At 43.3% G+C, this 26014-nt stretch overlaps 1 protein-coding gene across 1 annotated transcript in view; it reads right to left on the bottom strand.

Moving 5' to 3' along the window:
- The window catches only part of LOC126311851 (calcitonin gene-related peptide type 1 receptor-like), a 243435-nt gene extending 219616 nt beyond the window's left edge, over positions 1–23819 (bottom strand). The window contains exon 1 of the mRNA XM_049992237.1: positions 23697–23819. Coding sequence (XP_049848194.1) covers positions 23697–23738 — 42 coding nt within the window. The 5' untranslated portion in view covers positions 23739–23819. The remainder of the gene's footprint in view (positions 1–23696) is intronic.
- Positions 23820–26014: the final 2195 nt, after the last annotated feature.

Here is a 26014-nt window from a genome sequence, read left to right as displayed (position 1 = left end):
CACGCAGTGCCGTAGGGGACCGCACCGCCACTTCCCAGCAAATTAGGGACACTGTTGCTCCTGGGGTATCGGCGAGGACCATTCGCAACCGTCTCCATGAAGCTGGGCTACGGTCCCGCACACCGTTAGGCCGTCTTCCGCTCACGCCCCAACATCGTGCAGCCCGCCTCCAGTGGTGTCGCGACAGGGGTGAATGGAGGGACGAATGGAGACGTGTCGACTTCAGCGATGAGAGTCGCTTCTGCCTTGGTGCCAATGATGGTCGTATGCGTGTTTGGCGCCGTGCAGGTGAGCGCCACAATCAGGACTGCATACGACCGAGGCACACAGGGCCAACACCCGGCATCATGGTGTGGGGAGCGATCTCCTACACTGGCCGTACATCTCTGGTGATCGTCGAGGGGACACTGAATAGTGCACGTTACATCCAAACCGTCATCGAACCCATCGTTCTACCATTCCTAGGCCGGCAAGGGAACTTGCTGTTCCAACAGGACAATGTACGTCCGCATGTATCCCGTGCCACCCAACGTGCTCTAGAAGGTGTAAGTCAACTACCCTGGCCAGCAAGATCTCCGGATCTGTCCCCCATTGAGCATGTTTGGGACTGGATGAAGCGTCGTCTCACGCGGTCTGCACGTCCAGCACGAACGCTGGTCCAACTGAGGCGCCAGGTGGAAATGGCATGGCAAGCCGTTCCACAGGACTACATCCAGCATCTCTACGATCGTCTCCATGGGAGAATAGCAGCCTGCATTGCTGCGAAAGGTGAATATACACTGTACTAGTGCCGACATTGTGCATGCTCTGTTGCCTGTGTCTATGTGCCTGTGGTTCTGTTAGTGTGATCATTTGATGTATCTGACCCCAGGAATGTGTCAATAAAGTTTCCCCTTCCTGGGACAATGAATTCATGGTGTTCTTATTTCAATTTCCAGAAGTGTATATAGCTAGAGGTGTTGTCTGCTTTTGAAGTTCGGCATTCGGTTTTAGTTCTGCAAAGCTCGTTTGAAAGTCGGCTCTTCTCTCCATTGGTTTCCGAAGCCAACGCTCGGTCAGGAAGCTGTTATTGGTGCACTCGAACTGCAGCTAGCTAAACAGGTCAAGGTTCGTGAAGCTTGGTTCAACTATATTAATACTACCGATTGCCCACTTTGACGTCGATTAAAGACACTTGCATTTGGTTTCCCATTTACACTTGGTTTGATGCCTATTCCAAGCCTAAGGCTGGTGTAAAACTGAAAGTTCTCTCACACTAGAGAGGGTCGTGTTGGGCTACTGTGTACACCATCTCTCTGCGTCCGCAACTCGTGGTCTAGTGGCTAGCGTTGCTACCTCTGGATCATGGTGTTCCGGGTTCGATTCCCGGCCAGGTTTGGGATTTTCTCTGTCCGGCGACTGAGTGTTTCTGTTGTCCTCATCATTCCATCATCATTCATGTAAGTGGCTAGTTTGGACTGTGTACAGATTGGGAATGTGTAAGGGCGCTGATAACCGCCCAGTTGAGCGCCCCCCAAACCAAAGATCAAAGCTTCTGTTTGTAATCTTAATCACTAATTGCTGGTACATTGTTCCATATACACTACGAGTTGGGATTTATTCAGTTTTTTATTTCTGGGTGTTGGAATTTTTACAAACATTTGTGAAGAACCATATAACATCGGACATGACCGAAAGAACAGATACCATCTCCATAGATATAGTTATGGCTAACCGGCCATTGACCTTCTTCTTCTGTGTGGATGCACACGCATTACCCGAACTCCAAGGAGACTCGGTCAGATATTATGCTGCAATTAATGAGTGTAGTGGGCAGGGCCACAACGAATGTAGTGTGTGGACATAAAGTTGGGAATGTGGGTCCCACTGGGAGGGTGCAAGGGATAAATCCCTGCAGTCGCACGATTCTCTGTGCCCTCGGTGGCTCAGATGGATAGAGCGTCTGCCATGTAAACAGGAGATCCCAGATTCGAGTCCCGGTCAGGGCACACATTTTCAGCTGTTCCCATTGATATATATCAATGCCTGTCGACAGCTTAGGGTCTTGTTTTAATAATCATTTCACCTAACATCTTGGCACTCGAAACACTCGACAAGTGTAAAAGCCCTATCTAGCTACACGACTAAACCAAACGCTATTGCGTCCGAGAAAATGGGTCCATGGCACTGATGAAGTTCGACAGCCACTGCAGTAAAAATACAAATAGCACATGTAATTCATGACTATATAAGTGTGCTATTGCCTTAACTCATTAATGAGCTGGTAAAGAAAACCCCTCAATTATCAAAAGGTGTTGTAAGATGTAGAGTAGACCACGGGGAAGATATGTTTACCCACTTGGGGAAACAAATGATCTTAAGTGAATCTGGATGCGTAGTGTGTGGAAATACGACAGAGGTAATTACTGTTGATTAGATTAGGTGAGAACGAGGAAATACTCAACGCTGTAGAACTATTAAACGATTACATTCTTTACGATGATGATAGGAGCTCCAGAAATGAATTAAAATTTGTGCCACGGCCACTACTTGAACCTGGGTTACATTGCTTGCTAGGTAAGTGGGTAGCTATTACACCAACGCCGCAGTATAGCTGACTCAGCTGCCAGGACTACCCTAGTCCAATGCCCTCTCGCTAATACATACATCAATTCATGTCTTCGACTTATCCCTCCCCTCTCCCGCCCTTAGATCGTCACTATGGCTGAAGCTCTCCAGTATTGAAATAGCACTCTGGCAGTGGATGTAATGGGGAAATCCAAACTGTACCTCATGCGTAGGTGACCTATAGATCTGATATAATTAAATTTCATTTCTTGAGCTGCTACCATTATTGTAGATAGAGATTATACTCCCATATCTCAAGGAAAATTTAGTTATATGATATGTGTAGATTACATTATTGTCCACGAATTACTGGAAACAGTAAATGCCGTAAAATACCTACTAAGAACTCATCAGGAGCGTCCTAAAGTGTAATGATCGTACAAAACAAAGTGTAGGGAAACCAGATGCCACGCTGATATTCATTGGAAGAACCCTAAGAAAACGTAATTGAACCACGAAAAAAATGGCTTATGAGACATTTGTTGGTCCAATTTTTGAGTGTTGCTCATGAGTGTGCGAGCCTTATTAAGTTTGATTAATAGAAGAGATACAGGATATGTGAAGTATCTGCGCCAGCAGAATAGAAATGCGGAAAACAGAAGTCCAAAAACAATTTATTGGACTTGCCAAAACGAAACAATGATACAATATCCAAAACAACAACCGACTCGATCCCAACTCCAGATCGACACACAAGTAAAATAACAAATAATGATTAATAATAATAATAATGACCTGAGTCGTCACGGGGAGAGAACACAAACAGTTCTACAACGCCCAGAGGTTCGTCAACGACACCAAGAGATCAGCCAGCCAGAAGAGGCGAATGGCCGTGGCTGCCAGGGCGACAGCTCTCCTCTTGCTTGCAGTGCTCCGCCTTACAAAGCCCGTTGGCGGATGTATCTGCCGGAACTATTTGCGATCACATGCCTGGCGTAGCAAAGTATTTCCTAGGCTAGCTGCGTCCTCTGGTGAAGCTGTTCTGCAGGCTCTGCGAATGGGTAGCGGTCCCTGGCGGCCGTTGGTGGAGACCTGGTGGTGTATTGTGTCGTGGCCGTCAGTAAGTCTTTGTTTTGACAACACAGACGACGTAGGTTTTCCTGGTGAATATACGCCCTGTGATGCAGGCATCCCGTGATGGTTGGACGGAAAGTGGGATGCCGATGCTGTAGGCGCTACGTTGTCCGAAGTGTGCGGCCACAGCAAGATCCAACAGAGAGCGTTGAATTGTGTTAGCGGATCGTTTAACAGGCGCGAAAGCGATGTGGAGATGTTCAACAACATTACAAGAAATGCGTTACAATTAATGGCCTAAACGCATACAGTTGAAAGTATTCGATACTAGCATTTAAAAATCTCAGTGAACATACGAGCGATAACGAACAGTTTGCGAGATAATTGCGACTTTGTGGTTATCAATCAACAGCGACTCGATTCCGTTTAAACGTCATCCTGGTCAGGAAAAGGGAACAATAACGTATAAACACTAAGAAAAGTTTTTAGAGATAGTTTAGTAGAAGTGCAGGTGTTCTGAATGAACACGACAACAGTTTCGTCACTGTACTCATAATAATGAAGGTGTGGTAATTAAACACACCATCACGAATGAACCCTGCTTCAACCTTAAATAAGATGTTATTATCAAATGTAGGTTTGTCTACAACTTAGTGTTCCATCCACTGACAAGATATTGGTCTGGGAAAGAAGGTCCGCCTCACTTTGGAAGTGCTACAGGCTCATTTCTTTGCGATGCGTTATCTTCCAAACACTACTGTGGCTCACTACAGGAGTTTGTGTGGCAAGTCTCCTTTTAGAGGCCCTGGAGAGTGTTCGACTGTTTCCAACACCACATCTTCAAGCACTGATATAATTCGTTCAGGCCTTCCTGCTTCCACAGCATGTGCAAAGCTCCCAGTTTCTCAGAGGCATTGATGGACCCCTGTAACGATCGACTTTCATGGTGCTTTCGAGTAGGTCATGCTTCTTGGTATAAGCGCGCTGCCTCCCGTGCATTGCCGTTAGCCCTACCATACATGAAATCCACATCTGCGTACTCCTCGTTAATCCAATATTTCGTGTTACCACCAACACATGTACAAGACAACTGACGCTCCACAAACAACAGACAGGAGTGGCACTCTGTGTATAACCTGACCACGATACTATTGCACTTGACCTCCCGTCTCCATGATCAAAACGCGCGGTGACGTTACAGTAAAAATAAGTTCAGTGATGACTACGGAAAATTCGTCGCACTGTGAATGATTGGAAGACAGTTGTGCATGTACTATCAAGTGATACAGCGTGTTCTCGTGAAATATCACGATAAAAAGTCACGATAAGCCGACCGAAGTGTCCTTACTCCCAGTTGCATTAATATTGTGGTCGACTAATAGTGTACTGTCGTATCCACGCTGTTTACAACTCCATGTCTCGAAATGTAAACAAAGACCACACCACAAACCGAAATGTGGAGTTGACAATCACATCACTAGTGGCTGGTAACCACAAAGTCACAATTCATGTACTTTCGGCTGTATCTGTATTAATTATGATACACCCTGTATATCACAGAGAGGTATTCAAAGGGTGCACCCGTACTAAGGATGACAGTGACAGGGGAGAAAACACTATGATACAAAGTCTTCCATCTATTAATGATTATGAAGGCAAACGCTAAAAAATATTTTTTACATATATAGTTCTGATCTGACTACCAACAGCCGATCGACTTACTGCACACTGCGCTGAACAGAAGACACATGGAGGGTTCAGAACTAAAATTGAGCAAATCCACTAAAGGCAATTTTCAGAGAAAAGACTGAAGTGAGTTGTCATAGATCAAATACTATTTATCGCCATAACTTACGTCATCATGTAAGCTATTTTAAATGCTTTCTGATACCTGTTGATGGTCTGAAGACTGACTGTAGTAAAGTACTATTTATTATCAACTCTTTGTGGTGAATTATGACGCTTTTGTTAAAAAAATACCTATGAGCTATTGGGTACAATCTTCACAAAATATATTTCATGGAGAAGTTGCAGAGAAATAGCGTCCACAAACGTACAACCATTGGAAAGCGTTCTGGAGCTAAAATCGAGATACGTAAAATGTGATACACATTACGGGAAAAGAAAGGAAGATTACACTTTAACGTCCCTTCGATGACAAGGCCGTTAGAGACGAAGCCGAAGCTCAGACCAGAGAAGGATAGGGAAGGAAAGTGGGCTCTCAGACTAGCCATCTCAGCATTTGCTTTAAGTAGTTTAGGGAAACGACAGACAATCTAAATCGGGGTGGCCAAACAGGAATTTGAACTGGCATCCTCCCTAATATGAATCCAGTGCCTTACCATGATGCTATCTCACTCGGTACACATGCTATATGTAGGGGTATGAATTTGCATTTAGTATTCCGATTGTGTCTCTTAGAACATTTGTTCTACTTGCTATTGTTTGTCCAACGCTCAGACAGAAATATTTGCTACAGAAAACGAAGTTCCTTTGTACCATATTGCAGAATGTGGGATCTTCAAAATGAGACAAATCAATTTTCAGTTACTGTCCACAAATTTGAGTCAGTGTCATTTGAAATGTGATTTACTTTTCATGAACGCCTGAACAAGAGAAAGAGAGCGATAGCGATTATTTCGTAATTCATGTCGGTAGTTCCTGTGTTTTTATTTCCTCCATTTAAGACATGCGTTATCTGTAAATGTATCTTGACCGATATAACAAAGCTACAATTTCCTCTGATACTACCCGATGTTTGTGGCTATCTCAAGGATAATACATACATAATCAAACCTTCTGATAAGAAAAGAAAAGCCAGACGCATTCTGTAGCTTTTCCTACAACATCACGTAGGTCGTACATTGAATTCTACCTATTACCACGACTCCAATAAGGTTTGGGTTCATACACGGTGTTTCAAAATCTTTGTGACCTATGTCTGGTTGTGACAAATCACATAATGAGGAACAACTTTTGTTAGAGGCAAAATGTTTGTCTCTAACAAAAGTCGATGTGACGCGCCGTTTTGCTGAATTCGCCGCTCATGGGACGAATAGATTCCACCACACTATCAGGGTCTATTAATCAAGTGTGCTGAATCTGCATAGTGCCTACCCCAGTAAATTGGCAGAGTGGTTTTCAACAAGATAGTCTTAAGCATGGGTATCTCTAAGTGGAGAAAGATATTGTAGAAACTCATCATAGTGCCTTCCACTCGGGATAGACGACTGGCTTATAGACAACTTATATTGCATGCAAATACGGCGCTGTACTTACACCCTGAGGAACCTCTTGACTCTAACTAATGTTGATCCCCATAAAGGGATCGACCACTTCTAGACGTTTGGTGCCAAAGACTTTGAAACACCGTGTATAATTGTGATGTTAGCCCTGATTAGTTGCTCATTCATAAGTTTGTGTTAATTGTTTAGTCTTATTTTCGAAATTAATACAGAATCTTTCATCAAATACAACATCACACTTCATCAGCCAACATCTTTCTACACTGGTTGGTAAGAAAATATTTCACTGTTTTCAGACAAACTTTTAAATGATTCCTAAACGAATGTAAATGAGTAACATAATCCAAATTATTTTCGGAAGGTATAGGAGGATTGCGAACATAACCATATATGCATGAGAAATAATGTAGACCATACCTGTAAAATATAGTTGCACCAATGTAGCATTTAAAATAACTTTGTCGTAATATACTTTAAGCTTATTGTATAAATTCTCTTGTTTAGTGGACTACCGTAGAAGAAAGGTACTTTTTTCAGTCACTGTACCAGATTTGATGATGAATACCGGAACAAGGGAACGTTTTATACGGGTAGGAAAATGATTTAGCTACTCCATAGTCGAGGAAGCGGCACGCATGCAAAAAAAGCAGTTGAGGAAGAAAGCGCTAAGGTTAAATAATTTATATCGTACCGCAGGATAAAGAAGAGACTAACGCGTATGGAGTCACTAACAAGCAATCTTCTGACGCATAATATTATAATTCAGTCCATATATAATTTACTTAATATAAGCCACTGTGTGCTTACGGTGTCAGTAATGTCTTGTCATGTGAAATTGAGAACGTAACTAATAGGTCACTCTCTTTATAAATTACCCTATTATCTACATTACAGTATAGTACATGTCTGTTAGTTGCACGACAAGAATGGGGAAGAGCAAATAAAAGTGGGTCAGAGGAGTGGATGCCACTTGTGGCAGCATTAGCACAGGGGGACAATATCTATAGTTACTTCCAACGTGATGGGGCAAAAGTGCATACAGCCGGACCAACCTTGATGCACATTTACACAAACTTCACGCCTGGCAGAGTTGTTAGCAGAGGTCCGCCTGCTCGTGGCCCTAGCTGGCCACCCAGGCCACCTTACCTGTCAGTGTGCGATTACTTTGTGTGGGGAGCACTCAAGTCCAAAGCGTATCACAACGATCCTCAGAGTCTACAAGAACATATAACATTTCAGCTCCTCAACACCAAATTAAAACGTTCCACTTCAATTTGTTTGCACTTATAGCGATCCCAGCTTCCTCAACCAAATTAAAACGTTGCATTAGGAGGTGTCTGCTTCGTGCAAAAGGTCTTGAGTTCATATTGACGACAACAAGTAATTCTTCATTACAGACGTTTATTTACAAAACAGAACTGACAGACTTCACAGACTCAACAACTGACTCTCAGAGCTAACCGCACTGCATATCCGAACTGGCAACTGACAACTCCTAGGTGTATTAATATCTTTCCAAACAATGAGAGTTTTTGACAATGCTTTGTTTACAATACGATAGCAATTCACGACCCAAAACTAAACCAGACATTATAGAATTTTAGTACAGATTAAAGTAAGTAAAAGGATCAGCACATATAAATTCTTACAAGCATAATTTCCAAATAGATTCCATAACATTTTTCTACCAGCCTCTGGACAACCCTCACCAGACTTGCACCGATGTTTCCAGAAATATCCCGACACCCGACTCTGGATATTTCTTGAGTGATTTAGAACAACTATTTATATGTAAAATGATTTAAATCGTGTTTCAAAACGTAAATAAATCTTTTTAGCAATATTTCTTGATACAAATCGTCTTTCGAAATTAGGTTATGAAACAGTTTTCACAAGTTTTCGTATTTTTGCGATCATAATATAGAATTTCTCCATAGAAAGTTCCAGAAGTCTGCATTAAACGTTCATTTACAGACTTTCTCTTTAGCTGGTGAGTTTTTTATAAGTATCTTGTCCATATTATACGAAATAATTTAGCTCAAAACTGATAATTTATACAATTAATCAGAGCTACAGCAAACAGTGAGTCTTTCTTTTACAAAACGAAATATAATTACAAAATTGAATGAAAATAGGTTACTAACACTTATATATATTTACATTAATTCTATTTTTGTTCTTTCTGTGCAAAATGTCCTAATATTGACACAGTACAATATTTAAACATCACCAAAGTTTCCCTTTACATTTTGCATATCTGTATCGACATCCCCTAAAAGTCTACAATATCGAATACTTCAATATGTCCCAATATGTCCTGTAATGTTACAAACACCAGCAGAACATTTCGGATGAGATTGCAGCAATTCCAGCAGTCCAGTTTCGATCCACCTTGAGCAACTTATTGACCATGGTCCAAAAGTGCCATCAGATGAAAATGGTGGTCACTTTCAACTTGTGCTATAGTCAAGTTGGTACTGTATTTCCTTTCCCCTGCTGTGTTTCTTTGTACCAAGGAATTCTGTCCTGCAGGCCGCACCCTGTAGCATGGCTGATCGTGCACAAGTCTGTATTACAACGGTTGTAGGTCACTGTTTTGATGAATATCAAAACGTTCGAGTAAATGTGATGCTAACAGTAGGAGATAAATACTACTATTTAATGTAAATGAGAAAGCAGCAACATCTATCAAAGTAATGGATTCTCCTGCCAACGTATGTTAAATATAGCGTATGTGAACACCAATATTATATTGTCTGTTTTCGTTGTGAACAAATTCATTCCTGTTTTGTTCCGTTCTGCTTTGTAGCATTCTCATCGCATATGAACGTTCTCCTTCAAGATGGGATCTTCAGAACATGTTGAGTGAATGATAGCTTGCAAGTTTAGATACAAATACCAAAGTAATGGTGTTATATTGCTCTCAGATACTGCAGCCAGTCACCTCTGAGTTATTAAAGAGGGATAACAGATGTATAAATAAAAAAAAACAGAAGAGAGAGAACAGCACCCTTCAGTTGTTTGGACCTTCATTTTAACCCTCAATTTGTATAGCAGCAAGACATACGTATGGCTACGTTACAACAAATTTCAACACAGTTCTGCCACATTCACAAACATTGAGAAGGTGGTACAGTGTTGTAGGCTAGAATCCAGGATCCGGCAAGGAAGCAGCAGTTGCAAAAAGTCAGGAGTTCATCAACAAGGACAAGTATCTGCTATGTACTTTGTCGTTTGATGAAACTGCTACAAGGAAAGATTGAAGTTCGCGAAAATAAGTTTGTTGGCTTTGTAGACTATTGTGCAGAACTTGATCACGGTCACCTTCCTATTGCAAATGCACTCCTGTTAACAGCTCTTGTAAACATCCGACAGCAAAAGAAATCTCATTAAAGGGGATTACGTATGGAAACTGCACGATCTGCAAAGCGTGTAGACACTTCATCTTGCCACAAAGATAAGGATCTAACATATTGAATATTATCTCCATAAAATGAATGCGAGAACTGCTGCACACATATCGGACAATAGTGTATCTAATGCCTTGAATTACTTGACAAATATTTGCAGCTTGTGTACTTTAAAGAATGTGAACCAACAGTTAGGTTTATAAGATTGATGAACGGTGATTTAGATTGCTTAACAGAAGGCATCTATTAGACAGAGGGTATAATGCAGCTCTGCCAATGTAGGCAGCTATCCATTATCTGTCATTGGTGGATGAAGCTGAAAAAAACATCAAAGATTTAAGACTGGATGCATATGGCCACACTGTTTTGTATACAAATCTGACTAGTTTCATTGGTTTCACTGTGACAATTCAGAGTCCAAGAAAAATCATATATGTTTCTGATAAGCAGTCCTACTCCTAAATTTAAATTCTTGCTGGCACACAAGTTGCTACAATATCACGTTGAGACACTTTCCAGTTCGTTTCGAAGGCATGGTGGTGATAACAATGTCACCATTACTCAGTTCAGAGGTACCTACAAAAGATTACTTATTCTTCAGAAACCCGCGCGGAATTGGCCAAGAGGTCTTGGGCGCAACAGTCATGAACTGTGCGGCTGGTGCCGGCGGAGGTTTTCGAGTCCTCCCTCGGGCACGGGTGTGTGTGTGTTTGTTTGTCCTTAGGATAATTTAGTTTAAGTAGTGTGTAAGCTTAGGGACTGGTGACCTTAGCAGTTAAGTCCCATAAGATTTCACACACATTTGAACATTTTATTCATCAGAAAGTAAGAAGTTCAGAATTTGAAATATGATGGAGTGCTTCATGATCACTACCACAGTGCCCCTCATGTCTGCTTTGAACAGATGCTAAAGCATGTTAGCAATGTTGTTGTGTACATACCGAGTTTCGTTGTACGTAAGTTTCTAACAACAAAATATTGTATCGAATGTGCAACCTCTTCATGTGGCTTGTTACAAAATGTAAATGGACTCTTACCTATAAATAATGTGGGTGGTTTATTGGCGCCTTCCAGATATGCTGTTACAGTATGCAAAGCAGCAGAGAAAGTCTATCGCTTGCTGAAGGCAAAGAGTATGCCGACAAAAAAATGTAATGCTAGTGCTTTGCCATGTGCTATGGCAGAAACTGACAACCATATTTTCATATCAATCAACACACAATTAAAATCGAATCCGTCGCAACGCACATATAATTTCCATTTCATTTGAGTATATCAAGATAAGAAATTACCTTTTGGATAAGACGTTGACAGAAACAATCCAGAAAGGATGTGTAAAGAGCTTGCCTCAGAAACAGTGCTATTTAAGAGACACTAAATAATCTGTGCATCATATTTATGGCCTACTATCAAAACATTTGTCCATTGCTGAGTTGAATGTAAATACTTTATTATGTTGCCAAATAGAAACGAGAGCTCATCTTTCTGCCTGCAAGCAGTGATATGCCTAGTCTGCTTATGCATTGTCTCAGCAATACAGAATCATATTTCTAATATATTTTGCATGAGAAGGGATTACTTAAATGTTTAGGCCTCTGCTGCCTCTCTGGGCTGCTGTAGTCAGATACGGAGTTGGATGATGATGTTTGGTTTTTGGAGCGATGAACTGCTTGGTCATCAGCGCCCGTAGAAAGTCCCAATTTTTTCACAGTCCATTGTTTCACATAGCCCAATCTAGCCACTTTCACGAATGATGATGATGAAATGATGAGGACAACAGAAACACCCAGTCCCCGGGCAGTGAAAATCCCCACCCCGCTCGGGAATCGAACCCGAGAGTCCGTGATCCAAAGACAGCAACGCTGGTCACTAGAACGCGAGCTGCGGACAGTGAGATGCGGAGTTGATCAACAGTTACGGTTGAAACTTTATAGTAGTGTTACGAGTCGTAACTCACAGCTCTTAGTACAAAATACTGACTTTGTTAGAAATTCAGACTTCCTACGGCATTTGATGTTACATGCGATGAGAACAGGTATGTTTGCATTACAGGTTTCTTTATTTAGGCCGATTAATGTTTCCATGAGGCCTCCATATTGTTAACGGATTTATAAAATTTTCTCCGATTAAACCTCTACTCGTATGGAATTAACACATTTAACGCTCTCCACAACATGTATCCTTATTGCACCATGCATCTCATAGTTTGTAATACAGAAATATTCGCGACTTTGTATTGCTGGCGTTATTATTAAGGAAACAAGATCTAGGTGTACATCGAACGTGCTTCAGTAGTTTTCAAAGTCCATCGAGTAGTAAAAGCCAGAAAATTAAATTTGTACACTGTTTAAACAATAGCTTGGTGCTACTGTTTGTGTTTAAACAGGCTACATTTAACGTAGAAAGTTAGTAAAAAATTCACTGAAAAAAATCTGAGAAGAAATAGCAAGGTAGAGTCCTAACTCGAGGTCCCACCTACGTTTTGCCAACAATCACGTAATTTTATCTGAAACCACACCAAACATACAGTCACTGTAATGTTAGCCTGCTCTATTAGCAGCTACGGTCGACGGGTCGTCATCTGACAAGCTAAATACACGTATCTCCGAGCAGTGACGTAAACTGGCTATTGCGTTGGAACTTTAATAGCTGGCAACTCTTTATTTACAAATTATACGAAATAGATACATGCTTCAAAGCTTTACTGCCATTCAGAGTAGTCACCAACATTCGGTACATTTGGTTGCCAAGGATGTGGAAGTTGTAGGATTTCTTAGCAGCGGAAATTATCTCGCTAGGTCGAGTGGAGCTGTGTGCCCGAAGAATCTCTGTAGCACTTGTGAATCGAATGCTATGAAGTGCTTCCTTCATCTTAGGAATGAAGGTGAAACCACAGAGCTTAATTTTGGGGCATGTGGCGGCTGATGCAACATTTCCCAGCACCATCGACCGAACAGCTTGCGCCATACGCACACGGGCATTGCCCTACAGAATGGTTCAAATGGCTCTGAGCACTATGGGACATAACTGCTGACGCCATCAGTCCTCTAGAACTTACAACTACTTAAACCTAACTAATCTAATCCATGCCCGAGGCAGGATTCGAACCTGCGACCGTAGCGGTCGCGCGGTTCCAGACTGTAGCGCCTAGAACCGCTCTGCCACTCCGGGTGGCGCTTATTAGAAATGGCGAATAAATTTAAATTTGACAGGGATGGGTAAGTAAATTGGCTGTGTATTTTTCAAAGGAACTGGCTGAAGAGACACACAGGTAGAACGGCCACCATAATCCATTAGTGTTGTTCGGTTTAGTGTTGTCATCAGGCCTGGTAGGATAAATAAGGGGAATGAACAACATCACATGTCGAGCAATCACTGTGAAGGACTCGAGGATACCTTGTACTCGTATGAGACAGCGTTATCAGCACTTTACAGTGTTTTAGCCGTACCGTAGGTGCAACCACAACAGAGGGGTATCTGTTGAGAGACCAGACAAACGTGTGGTTCCTGAAGAGGGGCAGCAGCCTTTTCAGTAGTTGCAGGGGCAACAGTCTGGATGATTGAGTGATCTGGCCTTGTAACACTAACGAAAATGGCCTTGCTGTTCTGGTACTGCGAACGGCTGAAAGCAAGGGGAAACTGCAGCCGTAATCTTTCACGAGGGCATGCAGCTTTACTGTATGATTAAATGATGATGGCGTCCTCTTGGGTAAAATATTCCGGAGGTAAAATAGTCCCCCATTCGGATCTCCGGGCGTGGACTACTCAAGAGGACGTCGTTATCAGGAGAAAGAAAACTGGCGTTCTACGAATCGGAGTGTGTAATGTCAGATCCCTTAATCGGGAAGGTAGGTTAGAAAATTTAAAAAGGGAAATGGCTAGGTTAAAGTTAGATATAGTGGGAATTAATGAAGTTCGGTGGCAGGAGGAACAAGACTTTTGGTCAGGTGAATAGAGTATTATAAATACAAAATCAAATAGGGGTAATGCTGGAGTAGGTTTAATAATGAATAAAAAAATAGGAGTACGGGTAAGCTACTACAAACAGCGTAGTGAACGTATTATTGTGGCCAAGATAGACACGAAGCCCACGCATACTACAGTATCACAAGTTTATATGCCAAATAGCTCTGCAGATGATGAAGAAATTGATAAAATGAATGATGAGAAAAAGAAATTATTCAGGTAGTGAAGGGAGACGAAAATGTAATAGTCATGGGTGACTGGAATTCGAGAGTAGCAAAAGGGAGAGAAGGAACCATAGTGGGTGAATATGGATTGGGGGAGAGAAATGAAAGAGGAAGCCGTCTGTTAGAATTATGCACAGAACATAACTTAATCATAGCTATCACTTGGTTCAAGAATCATGAAAGAAGGCTGTATACATGGAAGAATCCTGGAGATACTAGAAGGTATCAGATAGATTATATAATGGTAAGACAGAGATTTAGGAACCAGGTTTTAAATTGTAAGACATTTCCAGGAGCAGATGTGGACTTTGACCACAATCTATTCGTTATGAACTGTAGTTTAAAATTGAAGAAACTGCAAAAAGGTGGGAATTTAAGGAGATGGGACCTGGATAAAATGACTAAACCACAGGTTGTACAGAGTTTCAGGAAGAGCATGAAGAAACAATTGACCAGAATGGGGGAAATAAATACAGTAGATGAAGAATGGGTAGCTTTGAGGGATGAAATAGTGAAGGTAGCAGAGGATCAAATAGTTAAAAAGACGATGGCTAGTAGAAACCCTTGGGTAACCGAAGAAATATTGAATTTAATTGATGAAAGGAGAAAATATAAAAATGCAGTAAATGAAGCAGGCAAAAAGGAATACAGACGTCTCAAAAATGATATCGACAGGAAGTGCAAAATGGCTAAGCAGGGATGGCTAGAGTACAAACGTAAGGATGTAGAGGCTTATCTCACTAGGGGTAAGATAGATACTGCCTACAGGAAAATTAAAGAGACCTTTGGAGAAAGGAGAACCACTTGTATGAATATCAGGAGCTCAGATGGAAACCCAGTTGTAAGAAAAGAAGGGAAAGCAGAAAGGTGGAAGGAGTATATAGAGGGTCTATATAAGGGCGATGTACTTGAGGACAATATTACGGTAATGGAAGAGGATGTAGATGAAGATGAAATGGGAGATATGATACTGCGTGAAGAGTTTGACAGAGCAGTGAAAGACCTGAGTCGAAACAAGGCCCCCGGAGGAGATAACATTCCATTAGAACTACTGACAGCCTTGGGAGAGCCAGTCCTGACAAAACTCTACCATCTGGTGAGGAAGATGAATGAGACAGGTGAAATACCGTCAGACTTCAAGAAGAATATAATAATTCCAATCCCAAAGACAGCGGGTGTTGGCAGATGTGAAAATTACCAAACTATTAGGTTAATAATTCACAGGTGCAAAATACTAACGCAAATTCTTTACAGACGAATGGAAAACCTGATAGAGGCCGACCTCGGGGAAGGTCAGTTTAGATTCCGTAGAAATGTTGCAACACATGAGGCAATACTGCCCTACGACTACCAGATGGCAGTTATAAGAGTCGAGGGGTATGAAAGGGAAGCAGTGGTTGGGATGGGAGTGAGACAGGGTTGTAGCCTATACCCGATGTTATTCAATCTGTATATTGAGCCAGCAATAAAGGAAACAAAAGAAAAGTTCGGAGTAGGTATTAAAATCCATTGAGAAGAAATAAAAACTTTGAGGTTCGCCGATGGCATTGTAATTCTGTCAGAGACAGGAAAGGACTTGGAAGAGTAGTTGAACGGAATGGACAGTGTCTTGAAAGGAGGACATAAGATGAACATCAACAAAAGCAAAACGAGGATAATGGAATGTAGTCGAGTTAACTCGGGTGATGCTGAGGGAATTAGACTAGTGAATGAGACACTTAAAGTAGTGAAGGAGTTTTGCTATTTGGGTAGCAAAATAACTGATGATGGTCGAAGTAGAGACTGGTAATGGCAAGGAAAGCGTTTCTGAAGAAAAAAAATTGTTAACATCGAGTATAGATTTAAATGTCAGGAAGTCGTTTCTCAAAGTACTTGTATGGAGTGTATCCATGTATGGAAGTGAAACTTGGACGATAAATAATTTAGACAAGAAGAGAATAGAAGCTTTTGAAATGTGGTGCTACAGTAGAATGCTGAAGATTAGATGGGTAGATCACATAACTAATAAGGAGGTGTTGTATAGGATTGGGGAGAATAGAAGTTTGTGGCACAACTTGACTAGAAGAAGGGATCGGTTGGTAGGACATGTTCTGAGGCATCAAGGGATCACCAATTTAGTATTGGAGGGCAGCATGAAGGGTAAAAATCGTAGAGGAAGACCAAGAGATGAATACACTAAGCAGATTCAGAAGGATGTAGGTTGCAGTAAATCCTGGGAGATGAAGAAGCTTGTACAGGATAGGGTAGCATGGAGAGCTGCATCAAACCAGTCTCAGGACTGAAGACCACAACAACAACAAAAACAACTCCATGGAACCTACTGGTCGAATCAATCAATATTCAGATTTGTGGAGCATACGGACGTGACGGTGTCCCGTTGTTGGACTACACGGGATTATGATGGTAGAGATAGTCGTCGTCTAGGCCCCGGTCGACTGCGTCTGTCCACCATAATGGAGGATCGCCGTAATGTGCACATAGTACATCGTAACCCCTTCACATCTGTGCCTGTTGTCCGCAAACAAGTCATGAACTCCCTGCAACATTCCGTCACCCCATTCCTTTGATCGGAGAACTGCTGGACTAGGGAATTGTCGTCCTATGCGTAGGCTGCTATTGACACCATTACACAAACGGCTGCATTTTGAGTGGTACCTGGACCCGGAAGCATGAACTGCAGATGAATGGATTCGCGTAGTTTTCAGCGATGAACCGAGGTTGTGCACTACCCCGGATGGTCATCGAGGGCGATCATGCCAGCGACCTGGAAAGAGTTCCTGTTCTTCCATTGTTTCCGAGAGATACAGTTGTGACAGTCCTGGTGTCACGGTGTGGGGAGCCCTCCAGTTACGACTCCAGTGAGTGAAGGAACTTTGATGGCACGACAATACGTCACTTACACCATGAAACCTCAGGTGTCGCCTCTCAAGAGACAATATCAACATGACAATGCTCGTCCACACATTACTCGTCCCTCTACGAACTGCCTGCTTGATGTTGAGATACTCACGTGACCAGCAAGGCTGGCAAACCTGTCCCCAATAAAACGTGTGTGGAACGAGCTCGGATGTCAACTCTGTCCCAGTGCCAGCATCCAGGATACCAAGTAACAGTTACAATAGTTGTGGGCCAGTCTGCCTCAGGAAGATACAACGGCCTAGTGACATCATACCCAACCGTATCATTCAACAGGTCCTCTAATTCTGCTTCTCCTTCATTGAAGATAGCGGTGTCATCAGTGAATCTGACAACTTGAATTTTAATCACTCTACTGAACCTTTCATTTCCATCATTGCTTCTTCAGTATTTAGACTGAACATCAGTAGCGAAAGGCTACATCACTGTGCTATACCCTTTCTAATTCGAGGGCTTTGTTCTTGCTCTTCTGTCTTACTTTTCCCTCTGAGTCTTGTACATATTACACATTACCTGTCTCTCCCCACAACTTTCATCTATTGTCCTGAAATCCTCTAATGCCTCGCACAATTTTACATTTTCGTTTGGATAACACTCTCACCCGTTTCATATTGACATACTGCAGTTGTTAGGACTGATTAATGCTACACTTTCCTGTTTTCAATCACTTCCGAGCATTCTGAAACACTTCTCGAAAACAGATAGTGCACGCGCTATTTGTGAAGAATAAATGTTTGCCCAGCAAAATTTCTTCTTCCTAATGTCATTTTTAAGTGCCAATTGAAGCAATATCACAATCTCCTGGCTGCCAAGGCCATTAACCTTAGCACAGTTTCGTCCTCTGTTAGGGAAAATCTCTCATTTTATGTGACAAAGTGTTAAATGTCTGTACTCTTCTTTTCAATAGCTCTCGATTACGCGTAAAGAGTTCGTTGCACAGATGCTGCAATTAAGCAGTTAAAATAAGCTACGCTTATCAACTTTACGCTTTGTACTACCCACTGTGAATAACGCCTTTGAACACTTATAGTTGTGTCAATATACACTGAAGCTCCAAAGAAACTGGTATAGGTATGCGTATTCAAATACAGAGGTATGTAAACAGCAGAATACGCCGCTGCGATCGGGAACGCCTATAAAAGACAAGTCTCTGGCGAAGTTGTTAGATCGGTTACTGGTGCTATAATGGTAGGTTGAAATGGATATGAGCGTATGGCATCGTTGCCCGGGAGGCCCCGATTCGGGGAAGTTCGGCCGCCAGGTACAAGTCTTACTTCATTCGACGCCACAATGGGTGGCTTGGGCGGCGGTGATGAGGACGGAACGATAATGACGGCAACAGAACACTCAGTCCCCGAGCGGTGAAAATCTCCAATTCCAGCGGGAATCGAACCCGGTCCCGCTTGCATGGGAGACAAGCACGTTACCACGCAGCTAAGCAGGTGGGCAATGGCAGGTTATCAAGATTTAGTTGAACTTGAACGTGGTATCACAGTCGGCGCACGGGCGAAGGGTCACAGCATTTCCGAAGTAACGATGAAGTGGGGATTTCCCGAACGACCATTTGATGACTGTAGAGTCCGGTGAAACAACAAATCTCCGACGTCGCTACAGTCGGAAACAGAACCTGCAAGAAGGCGCCCAATGACTACTGAAGAGAATCGTTCAACGTGACAAAAGTGCAACCCTTCCGTAAATTGCTGCAGATTTCAACCTGGGCCATCAACAAGCGGCAGCGTGCGAACCATTCAACGAAACATCATTGATATGGGCTTTCGCATCAAAAGGCCCACTCGTGTACCGTTGATGACTTCACGACACAAAGCTTTAAGCCTCGCATGGGCCCATCAACACGGACATTGGACTGTTGATGGTTGGAAACAGGTTACCTGGTGGGACAAGTCTCTTTTCAAATGGACGTGTAAGGGTATGGAGACAACCTCATGAATCCACTGACCCTGCATGCCAGCAGGGGACTGTTGAAGCTGGTGAAGGCTGTGTAATGGTGTGGGGCGTGTGCAGTTGGAGTGATATGGGACCCCTGATACGTCTAGATACAACTGACAGGTGACACGTACGTAAGTATCCTGTCTCATCACCTGCATCAATTCACGTCCACTGTGCATTCTCACGGACTTGGGCAATTCCAGCTGGTCAATGCGACACCCCACACGTCCAGAATTACTACAGTGTGACTCCAGGAACCCTCTTCTGAATTTAAACACTTCCGCTGGTCACCGCGCTCCCCAGATATAAACATCATCGAGCATATCTGGGATTCCTTGCAATGTGCTGTTCAGATGAGATCTCAACCTCCCCCCCCCCCTCCCCCCCTTATTCGTACGTATTTATGGACAGCCCTGCAGGATTTATCGTATCAATTCCGTCCAGCACTGCTTCAGATATGCCATGTCGTGTTGCTGCACTTCCGCGTGCTCGCGTGGTGCCTACACGATATTAGGCAGGTGTACCAGTTTCCTTGGTTCTTTTGTGTACACTCAAAGAATAAAACTACCCAGAAGTACTAAGTTCGAAGTGTTCTATATATATGGGAACGCGAAACTCACTAAGTCTCATTCACTAAAACATACACACACACACACACACACACACACACACACACACACACACACACACACACACACACACAATACTTTTTAGCAGTATCTTTTAGATGATGTAACAAGAGCTATACAGAGATACGGTGGCTGCATCGCTTGCAAAGAGTCCGCATGCTTGGGATACAGCGTAAAGTCCTGTCCACACCGGCTGCTCGGCGTAAAACCGAGACTAGAGGTTCGGGGCATCGCGGCCGGTGTTGGCGTCAAACAGCACCGTTCTGCACAGAAACAAACAAGTTGCGCGCATTGTCGATATATCAAAGGAAACGATTCGTTAGTGCGCGGCGCTCTGTCGATGGCTTTTCTCGTTTCCCTTTTATTTTTTAGTGGAACATTACTACTCATCTACTAACACTCTGCTACATTCGGCGCAGTTCTGCGCGTGCGAGTTCGAGCGCAGAGCGGGCAGCCCATTGCAAAATCCATAACTGTTTAGCGGATTTCGTAGTCTGTTGCATTAAATATTTCTCTACAAAGAAGAGGAACTTTCCATCGTTTTAATGCCTTCACCAGCTTGCTTGCCTGTTAACTACATACATAATTTGTTTTTTCCCCTGTATGTGTTGTTAATGTTGTTGTGGTGGTCTGATGCATCACTCTACACGTTTATACAGTATACGCTTCTTCATCTCTGCATAATTACTGCTACCTACATCCATTTGAATCAGCTTACTGCAGTCAAGGCTCACTCTTGTTCTACTGTTTTGATCCTCTCCGGCAGTTGTGACCGAGCGGTTCTAGGCGCTGCAATCCGGAACCGCGCTGTTGCTAGGGTCGCAGGTTCGAATCCTGCCTCGGGCATGGATGTGTGTGATGTCGTTAGGTTAGTTAGGCTTAATTAGTTCTTAATCTAGGTGACTAATGACCTCGGATGTTAAGTCCCATAGTGCTTAGAACCATTTGAACCATTTTTCTGATCGTCCACACTTCCCTCCATTACAAAATTAACGACTCCTTGGTGCGTCAGGATGTAGCCTATCAACCGATCCCTTCTTTTAGTCAACTAGAGGCACAATTTTTTTTTTCAAATCGATCCAGTACATCCTCACTAGCTATCTGATCTACCATTACAATCTTTAGAATTCTTCTGTAGCCCCATATTTCAAAAGTTCCTATTCTCGTCTTATCTCAAGTTGCACTTACGTTCGAGGCCACAGTCCAGACCAATACCTACAGGAAACAAAAAATTACGACATACACTGAGGTGACGAAAGTCATGAGATAGCGGTATGCGCATTTTACAGATGGCGACAGTACACAAGGCATATAAGCGCAGTGCATTAGCCAAGCTGTCATTTGTACTCATATGACGTGTAAAAAGACGTCCGATGTGATTATAGCCGCACGACGGGAATCAACAGGCTTTGAACACGAAATGGTAGTTGGAGCTAGACGCATGGGACATTCCATTTCAGAACTCATTAGCAAATTCAATAGTCCACAAAAAATTACAGGGACTGCCTCTCACCACGGACAACGCAGAGGCCAACAGGCCTTCATTTACCGACCGAGAGCAACGGCGCTTGTGTTAAGTTGTGTGTTAACATTAAAGTAACACTGCGTGAAATAACCGCAGAAATCAATGTGTGGGATGTATGACGAACGTATCAGTTAAGTCTGTGCGGCGATATTTGGCGTTAATGGGCGACGGCGGCAGAAGACGACGCGAGTTCCTTCGCTAAGAGCACGCCATGCCTGCAGCGCTTCTCCTTGGCTCGACTGGAGCCTGGAGCCTGGCCTGGTCTAAAGAATTCCGGATTCAGCTGATAAGAGTTGATGGTAGGATTCGAGCGTGGCACACGGCCCACGAAGCCGTGGGCCCAAGTCGTCAACAAGGTACTGTACAAGCTGGTGGTATCTCCGTTGCGGTGTGGGCCGTGTTTACATGGAATGCACTGAGTCCTCTGTTCCAAAAAGAGCAGTCACTTACTGCAAATGGTTATGTTCCGCTACTTGGAGACCATCTATAGCTATTCGAAGACTTTGCACTCCCAAATAGCGATGTAATTTCTATGGGTGACAATACGCCAGGTCACAGGGCCACAATTGGTCGCGATTGGTTTGGAGAACATTCTGGAAAATTCGAGAGAATGATTTATTCATCGAGATCGACCGGCATGGACAAAACCGAGAGGTCAGTTCGTGCACAAAAGCCTGTTCCGCCAACACTTTCGCAATTATGGGCGGCTATAGAGGCAACAGGGCTCAGTATTTCTGAAGGGGACATGCAACGACTTGTTGGGCCCATGCCACGTCGAGCTGCCGCATTCACCGAGCAGGAGGAGGTCCAACACAATATTAGGAGGTACCAAGTGACTTTTGTCTCCTAAATGTAAAGTAAAAAAAAAAAAAAAAAATAAACCGATTCAAATGGCTCTAAGCACCATGGGACTTAACATCTGAGGTCATCAGTCCCCTAGATGTAGAACTACTTAAACCTAATTAACGTAAGGACGTCACACACATCCATGCCCGAGGCAGGATTCGAACCTGCGTCCGTAGCAGCAGTGCGGTTCCGGACTCAAGCGCCTAGAACCGCTCGCTCACAGCTGCCGGCTCCTTTAGCTACAGCCTCAAGGGGTGTGCGCTGATTTGAAGCTTTCTGGCAGATTCGAAGTTACTACACTCCGCTGCAGAGGGCAAAATGACAAGCTTGACAGGAAACGCCTTAAAAACTTCAAACGTTTTCTAACACGTATCAATTAAGGATGGAAAGATTTTATGCAATAGTTATTAAACACGCTTTTTGGACTTATGGGGGAATGATGTAAAACAACAGCATAGTGCAAATGTGAAATTTACTAAAACGAATATCTCAAACGGTATCCTGCCACAAACTGACTCTATGAATAGCGTTCCAAAACCAACATATGTGTGCTGATTTTCGTCATTGGCGTAAAAAATGTTCTGAGTAATATGTTGCATGTGTGAGAGTTGTTGCGTAAGACGTGCAAGCGGATATGTGATATTAAGGTTTCTGCGAATTTTCTCATTAGAATGCCAATATTCAACAATAAGGTATTTACAAAAACGCTATGGAATAGGTATAAATTCCCAAATGCGCTTCACTGTACACAATCAAAGTAAAGGATAGTGTCCATCTTGTTCTTCTGTATCTACGTAGACTAAACACAAAAATACTTGTCTCTTTAGAGCCCTACTACCTGCCGAGAAACTATCTTGATTGGTGTATGTAATATGAAAAGCGCCTATTTCATACTCGGGACATTGGTAAATCTCATGGAAATTTCGTATTCTCGCTTGTAGCATCTCATAAAGGATGTGGAAAAAGATTTGTATGGCTTGTAGGAAATTTGTATTTCAGTTTTTCATCGTGTAAAGTAGAAAAATTATATTTTCAAATACATTTCTCTAAAGCAGTTGCATTATTTCATTAAACGAATACGTTCTTTGACGACAAAGAAAGCCTTTGCGAGCCAGAAGCATATTGTCTATAACGTTTCAAAAATATTTAGATAGAGTCTTTTAAAGCACTTTAGAGAAGACAAGAACAGACGGATAGGGCAGTAATATCCTACATCTTCTGCCTTTCTTCCAACAATAAAGACATTGCAAAATTATTCGAATTTTTCGTCTGTTGCCTTACAGTAACTAGCAAGTGCTCACTGATAGAGAAGTACGACACTGTTGTGGTCGCCAAAGTGAAGCTCTTATGCAGAAAGCATCACTCACCGACAGCACCAGCAGCACTAGATACATGGAGAAACGCTTCATGTGAGACTCCGTTCGTAGTCACAGCAATAGTATGAAAGTATCGTTCCGCAGGCCCATCTCCGTCGAGTTCGCCGAACTCTGTTGACGTACCACGAGACTGGTGGCTACTGGCGTGATATTCATCGCCACTTCGCCGCGCCTGCTCCGTCATCCGCAACAGTCGTCACAACCGATAAGATATCCGATCGGTCCCCTTTGGTGGAGAGATTATGAGTTATCACAAGACGGCAAGTTATGACAGCCCGATACAAAGGAACGACCGTGTCTTTGAACATACACGCATAATAATTGACATGTTAGACATATGTTACTCTTTGCTGAAGTGACACTAGCGCAAGTCAGAGTACTTAAGTATATTTACTTCGTAAAATATCGAGTGAGGTGGCGCAGTGGTTAGCATACTGGACTCGCATTCGGGAGGACGGCCGACCGTTGGTGCACGAGCGGTTCTGGGCGCTACAATCTGGAATCGCGCGACCGCTGCGGTCGTAGGTTCGAATCCTGCCTCTGGCATGGATGTGTGTGATGTCCTTAGGTTAGTTACGTTTAAGTAGTTCTAAGCTGTTCGGAGAGGTTCTGTATCGTACTTGAGTAGCGCATTCGGTAGATCAAATGCTTGCGAAAGATGAAGGTCCAACGATCACGGGATGGGTCAAATGGCTCTGAGCACTATGGGGCTTAACATCTGAGGTCATCAGTCCCCTAGAACTTAGAACTACTTAAACCTAACTAATCTAAGGACATCACATACATCCGTGCCCGAGGCAGGATTCGAACCTGTGACCAAAGCAGCAGAGCGGTTCTGGACTGAAGCGCCTAGAAGCGCTCAGTCAGAGCGGCCGGCTTCTATCAATTCGAATCCACTGTAAAGCGACGTGCATACAGTATTTTTCTAAATATTATGCACTGCTACGAAGAAGGCCTTAGAATAGGGCTTCCGTTACTGTAAACGGTTCAAACTCTCACTCATTTTACTTGCACTCAAGCAAATTACACGTGACTATATTGTGGCCGAGTGAAGGTGTACGCCTGATTATATTCCTAATGAAGAGCCTCTCTGCACTATTCCTTGCCTACTGTATTATTTGACTGAAAAACCATAGCCTGTTCTTCAATAGCTGGCCTAGTTCTCAGGAGAAGAGAATGAAATATGTACAAACGGACAAGTGCAGGTAGCGTTCTCTGGACACAAAAGATTTCTGGGTATGGAACCGCGTCACAACATAACGTTAAAAAAAACTGCTGTTGGAGAAAAACCAACGTTCCGGCCACGGTTGCAGCGCCCTTCTTCAGGATCTAATGGTGCGTTCTAGATTATTTTTTTTTTTCCTTTATTGTCATTTTATACCTACAAAGGTAGGCCGGCAGCGGCCTAATATGCCGCTCTTCGGCCACAAGAAACATACAAGAGATAAAAACAGGAAGACATAATCTCAAAACACAGACATGGAGGACAAAAATCAGAAGACAACAGAGAATAAAAAGAATTGAAGTCGTTCACCGACGCAGCACTGTTTAAGTTTTTTTTTAAAAAAAAAAAAAAAAAAAAAAAAAACGGGCAGCACAGCACGGAACAGAGAACACTAGCACAGGTGAACGGTGGAGCAGAAAACGAAGAAACACTCGAGGCACAGACGGGACGAAAGACACGGACACTGCGGAGATGGGCTTCGGCGCTTGCAGGGGCACTGTCCACACCGAAAAGCTGGGGGCCTGCCAAGGGAAAAAACAGGGGGAGGGAAGGAGGGAGGGGGAGATAGGATGCCAGGGAGGAGGAGGGGAGAAAACGAAAAGAGGGGGGTGGAAGCCCAGGGAGAGGGGGAGGGGAGGTAAGGATGGAAGGAGGGAGAGAGGGAGGGAGAGAAGGGAGAGAGGGTGCCCACAGGAAAATGAGAGGAGAGGGGAAGGCAAGGCTCAAAGTTGGTAGGAGGGGTAGATGGAGGGGAGGAGGGCATCATCCGGGAGGGGGAGTCGGCGGAAGCCACCTTGGGAGAGGGTGTGGAGAGTGTGAAGATGGAGAGCAGGTGGGATACAGGAGTACAGGCGCGGCAGTGGGTTGGGGTGGGAGAGGATGGAAGAGACAAGTGGGTGGGGAGGATCAAGCTTGCGGGAGGTGTAGAGGATCCGTATCCGTTGGAGGAAGAGGAGGAGGTGTGGGAAGGGGATGAGGTCATAGAGGAGCCGCGTGGGGGAAGGGAGGCGGATGCGATAGGCGAGGCGGAGTGCATGCCGTTCAAGGATTTGAAGGGATTTGTAAAAGGTAGGCGGGGCAGAGA

This window comes from Schistocerca gregaria, chromosome 1 (assembly GCF_023897955.1).
Source record: "Schistocerca gregaria isolate iqSchGreg1 chromosome 1, iqSchGreg1.2, whole genome shotgun sequence".
NCBI classification, from domain to species: Eukaryota; Metazoa; Arthropoda; class Insecta; order Orthoptera; family Acrididae; genus Schistocerca; species Schistocerca gregaria.
This window is presented reverse-complemented; position numbering and strand designations above follow the sequence as displayed.